Source organism: Clarias gariepinus, chromosome 3 (genome assembly GCF_024256425.1).
Source record: "Clarias gariepinus isolate MV-2021 ecotype Netherlands chromosome 3, CGAR_prim_01v2, whole genome shotgun sequence".
Classification (NCBI taxonomy): domain Eukaryota; kingdom Metazoa; phylum Chordata; class Actinopteri; order Siluriformes; family Clariidae; genus Clarias; species Clarias gariepinus.
Window position 1 is genome coordinate 46,489,687 of NC_071102.1, and position 5,563 is coordinate 46,495,249.

Genomic DNA, 5,563 nt, shown 5'->3' on the forward strand with positions numbered 1-5,563 from the left:
ATTAGAAAATGTAGTAGGAATTAAGGGTACAGCCCTCTCCTGGCTCAGATCCTATCTGACCCATCGTTATCAGTATGTAGACTTAAATGGTGATTATTCTGCATGTTCTCTAGTGGAGTTTGGCGTTCCGCAGGGTTCAGTTTTAGGTCCACTGCTTTTTTCCCTTTACATGCTTCCTCTGGGCAACATAATCCGTAAGCATGGTATTAGTTTTCATTGTTATGCTGACGATACACGGTTATATGTCTCAGCAAAACCTGATGAGAAAAAACAGCTTACTAAAATTGAGCAATGTGTGCAGGACATAAGAAATTGAATGCTAATTAACTTCCATCTGCTAAATCCGAATAAGACAGAAGTTCTAGTCATAGGACCGCATACAGCTAGGAGTAAAATTTTAGATCACACCGTAACTTTAGATGGCCTTTCTGTTCCATCAAATTCAACAGTGAAAGACCTTGGTGTGATTATAGATTCAAGCCTTTCATTTAAAGGACATGTAGATAATATTACCAGGATAGCATTCTTTCACCTCAGAAATATTGCCAGGATAAGAAATTTATTGTCGCTAAACGATGCAGAAAAACTAGTTCATGCTTTTATCACCTCTAGGTTGGACTATTGTAATGCCTTACTGTCTGGTTGTTCAGCTAGATGCATAAATAAGCTTCAGCTAGTCCAGAATGCAGCAGCGAGAGTCCTCACTAGAACCAGAAGATATGAGCACATCACCCCTATCTTATCTTCACTGCATTGGCTCCCTGTGAAATTTCGCATTGATTTTAAAATACTACTCTTGACATATAAAGCATTAAATGGTCTCGCGCCGCAGTACCTGAGCGAACTGCTAGTGTCTTACGAACCGCCACGCCTATTTCGATCAAAGGATGCAGGCTGCTTGTCAGTACCGCGTATTATGAAAAATACCACTGGGGGCAGAGCTTTTTCTTACAAAGCCCCAAAATTATGGAATAGTCTTCCAAATAGTATTCGGGACTCAGACACAGTCTCAGTGTTTAAGTCCAGGCTAAAAACCTATTCATTTAGCCAAGCATTTTTATAAATAGATTAGCCTTAGGTAAAGGAGCAGATCTGGGGGACTCATGGACGTAGAGTATTATGGTGAACTGGTATGTTTGGATGCTGTCTTCCTCATTCTCATTGATCACTCGGGTTTGCTGACGGTGAGGTGATTGTTTGCTTTACATCTCAGGAAGCCCTCATGTTTGTGTTTTCTTCTGGCTCCTCCCTTTTAGTTATGCTGTCATAGTTAGTCCTGCCGGAGTCTCTGCTTGCACTCTACAGTTAATATACATTCACATTATACATTGTGTGACCATACCTAACTGCCATCTCTCCTCTTCTTCTCCCCCCCCCTTTCTCTTTCCTCTCTCCTCCTGTCTCCCCCTTTCACTCTTTCTCTCTCTCTGTCGTGCTACACATGTCGTTCCTTAGCTGCCAGAGATCCAGACTCCCTCTGCCCTCCGGACCTGTCTGACCCATCCTGGTGCCCCGCTTCTGGCTGAAGATCTCGTCACATGGATGCCCCGTTTGTCTCTCTGGGATGCGTCTGGTGTCTGGGGATGGTTCTCTCTACCTAGAAAATGGTTCTGGCCTTGACTGGTGTTGGCAACTGTTTCTCTTGGGACTTGACAGTTCGATAGTTCAGGACTGGAACTTCTTACAAGTCTACCTGGGTCTTCAATAACTACCTGGACTCCATATTAACATCAATTAACATCAGCTATTATAGCTGAACTGCCTCCCACCCTACACACTGTATAAATGCAGATCATTTACTGCTTTCTGTTTCACCCAAATGAGGATGGGTTCCCTTTTGAGTCTGGTTCCTCTCAAGGTTTTTTCCTATTACCATCTCAGGGAGTTTTTCCTTGCCACTGTCGCCCTCGGCTTGCTCACCAGGGACAAACTGACCATTTTGATTCATACAAATTCACATTTCATACTAACTTAAATAATTCTTTTGACTGCTTTGCGGCAATGAAAATTGCTGAAAGCGCTATAGAAATAAAATTGAATTGAATCTAATTGAATCAACCTGTAAATGCTCTTTTGCACAATATTTATAACTTTTTATTTGCACAAAACTCTTTTTCTAACTCTTTTCTTTGGTGCTACGTACAAGGAATGTAACTGTTCCTTCTCCCACTTCCTCAACTCATTACCACATAACCACGAAGTATTGATATGTTATGTTGTTGTGTTGTCACTTTGTCGCTCTTAATAGCACAGTTGCACATGCACTTTATGCTGTCTCTTTTTTATAGAACTTAGATAGTTATCTGTTAATTTAAAAATGGCAATCTCTTTTGTCTCAACTAGTCAGCTAATTAGGTTTCTTAGTTAACTAGTTGGTTTTGTTAACTTGTGTTGTTAATTTATGTTGTATGTAGCACCTTGGTCCTGGAGGAACATTGTTTTGTTTAACTGTGTACTGAACTGTTTATGGTTAAAATGACAATAACAGCCTACTTGACTTGACTTGACTTGACTTGGAACCAGCAGATGGTTTTTAATTTATATGGCAAAACTGGTCTGAAATGAAGGACATGCTGATAAAGAGATCATAAAATGAAATTACCGTATAGGGAAACAAAGACAAAATGTTATCCCCTTGTAAAGTCTTCTTAGTACAATTAATTGATGTAGGCAATGTGCATCTTTTGATCCTTGGCAAATAGCAGGCCTGGATGTTTGGTCACCTCAAACCAGAACTTTATAACAATCACACTCACACTTTATTTTATGATAATAAAATTTAGATCAATAGTGTTAAATCTGATCTTAAAATGGAGAGTTAAGCTGCAGTTGATTTCCAGCCAAGCAGCAACTCCACCTGACTCTACTTACTTAATTAAATTGTGTAGACTTTCAAAAGATTTTTATGTGCAAGTCCTGTTTCTCAGGAATAACAAGCTAGGTTTGTGAAAATTGTGGGGGGAAAAAATCAACCGAAATTCACAATTAAAATGATAAAAGGATGTACAATAAAAGGCACAACTGCACTAATGTGGGCTAAAACCAATCCCTGTCCTGCTGAGATATTTTTTCCCAAAAACACACAGCAGAAATTCCACCCTGCTTCCACAATCATCACTTGAACAGTACTGTAAGTCCTTTAACTACACAAGTCACTCCCTTAATTAAGGCTAATTCATATATCAGTCACCAAAACACTAAGAGTTACAGTCCATCCATTAGTGCAGAATATCCAAACAATGCCCTGTCTTCTACGCTGCCTTTGTACGGTATTAAGGTTTTAGAGTTCAGAGGATCCTCCCTATAGTTCCACACGTTAGACAGACGAGACTAACACCTAGCGATAATCCCCAAAAAGCCACACCAAGTTGTTTCTGTACATGTCCATGTGTATAAATGGTCTGGTATGACAGTATGTAGTCACCGAGCTACGGTGAAGGAGCTTACTGATCATCTTCACACACTGAAGCATCATGAAGTCCAGGGCGTCTCTCTCCATTCTAGCCCTGCTGCTTGGCTTCTCGCAAGCTTTCTATCTCAACCAATCTCAGGATGTGGACATCACAACAAGAATTCTCACCACCAACAAAGGTCTGATAACTTTCCACTTACAATAAGTGTTTGCCTGTCTCATTCTAGAGTATGCTATTTTGTAATAATGTTATTGTAAATCCAGTGTTTGCACCAGACACAGAAAGTCTGGTGATGAGGGTTTTATTTACCTACCAGAAGATTTACCTCAAGAAGCTAAGGCATTACAAGTAACACTGCTTAGTGATTTTGCTGTCTTCATTTCTTTTTGTTTCTCTGTCTAAAGGATCCAATGAAGTGTTATTGGAAGGAGACATCCTCTTGCCAAGAGGCAGGAACGCTCTTGTCTGCACCACCAACGACTGCTTTTGGAAAAAGTCCCCAAATGGCTTAGTGGAGGTGCCTTTTACAGTGAGCAGTGATTTCTGTAAGTGAAAGACTTCCTTGTTCACACTTTCCAGTTATGACACATTTCTGTTTATTCCTTAACAATGTGCTGACTGTTTTCTTTATAGCTTCCTCTGACTTGACTATAATTACCAGCGCCATGGCTACCTTCCACAGTAAAACCTGCATTAAATTCATTCCCAGGACAAATGAAACCGACTATATCAGCATCCAGAACCTAAATGGGTGAGGATCTGTTAAACATTTTCTATAACCTGTAAATACAGTTTCATATTTTGAATTCGCTTTTAATGTCCACATGTTGGCTTCAGTGACGTCCTCCATTTTGTCTCTTTTCCCCCAGATGCTACTCTAGTGTGGGCAAAACAGGCGGTGCTCAGGTGGTCTCTCTCAGCAGGTTCGGTTGTGTTTACTATGGCATCGTTGAGCACGAGCTGAACCATGCGCTCGGTTTCTATCATGAGCATACTAGGAGTGACCGTGACAGTTATGTCCAAATCAACTGGGCAAACATCCAGTCCTCAATGAAGTCTAACTTTGACCTGCAGAACACCAACAACCTCAACACGGCGTATGACTACTCCTCCATCATGCACTACGCAAAAACAGCTTTCTCTGCCAATGGTCTGGATACCATCACTCCTATTCCTAATAAAGCAGTGAATATTGGACAGAGACAGGAACTGTCCACCATCGACATCCTGAGAATTAACAAGCTCTACAACTGCTAAACTTGTTCAGACCTTTTGAAATAATATCATTAAATATCATCTCTGTAAGATAACATATCTGTTAATGATAGAGGATGCAGTGATGACTTCACTTGCTGGAATCATACAATAAAATGGTTACAAGCATGTTGTTCTTATTATGTGCTTTAAACATGTATTTATCCTTAACAACACAAAACATTTCTGTTGTCCTACAATCATAAATCAAAACATTGACATCACACATTAAACATGATTTTATTGAATACTAAAAGTACAATCAAAAACTAATTTAATAAATTACTGGACAGCATTAAATAATGAAATCTAATCATGAGTGAATCATCTATCAATTAAATCTTAAGGGCTGCGTTAATCAAAGAAAATTAAAGAATTTAACTACTGTATAGACTACATGACTGGCATAGAATTATAATATTTTGAGGGGTTCTCAGAGTAAAAAAAATATTTTTATTTGTTCATATACTGTGGAACCTTGGATTACAAGCATAATTCATTTCAGAAGTGCGCTCATATATTAAAACAATTGTAAATCAAAGTGAATTTCACCCCTAAAAAAAAAATCTAATTATTCGTTCCACAACCCAAAAATATATATATATAAATAATTGATACAAAATATAAAGTAAAAATTAAACAAAATAACATGCAACATTAACCTTTGAAAAAAAACGGTGTTATGTGTTTCTTTTAGTGTTTGTGTGTGCATGCACTGTGTGTGTTTGCGCACGCGCTGTATATGTGTATGTGCGTGACGATAAGACGAGTGGAGGAATGACTCCCTCCCCCCTCTCATCTTACAGAGTAGCCCTACTGTGCGGGATGACTTTCACACATACACATATTCTAACTGAAACACTGTTTTATTGGGAAAATAAACAAGAAATCTCTGA

General features: G+C 39.0%; 1 protein-coding gene across 1 annotated transcript; it reads left to right on the plus strand.

Moving 5' to 3' along the window:
- Window positions 1-3,441: 3,441 nt before the first annotated feature.
- Window positions 3,442-4,737, plus strand: LOC128518834 (hatching enzyme 1.2-like). The gene is made up of 4 exons (XM_053492149.1): window positions 3,442-3,591; window positions 3,818-3,958; window positions 4,047-4,164; window positions 4,283-4,737. The coding sequence occupies exons 1-4, from the start codon at window positions 3,474-3,476 to the stop codon at window positions 4,668-4,670; spliced, it is 765 nt and encodes a 254-aa protein (XP_053348124.1). The 5' UTR covers window positions 3,442-3,473; the 3' UTR covers window positions 4,671-4,737.
- Window positions 4,738-5,563: the final 826 nt, after the last annotated feature.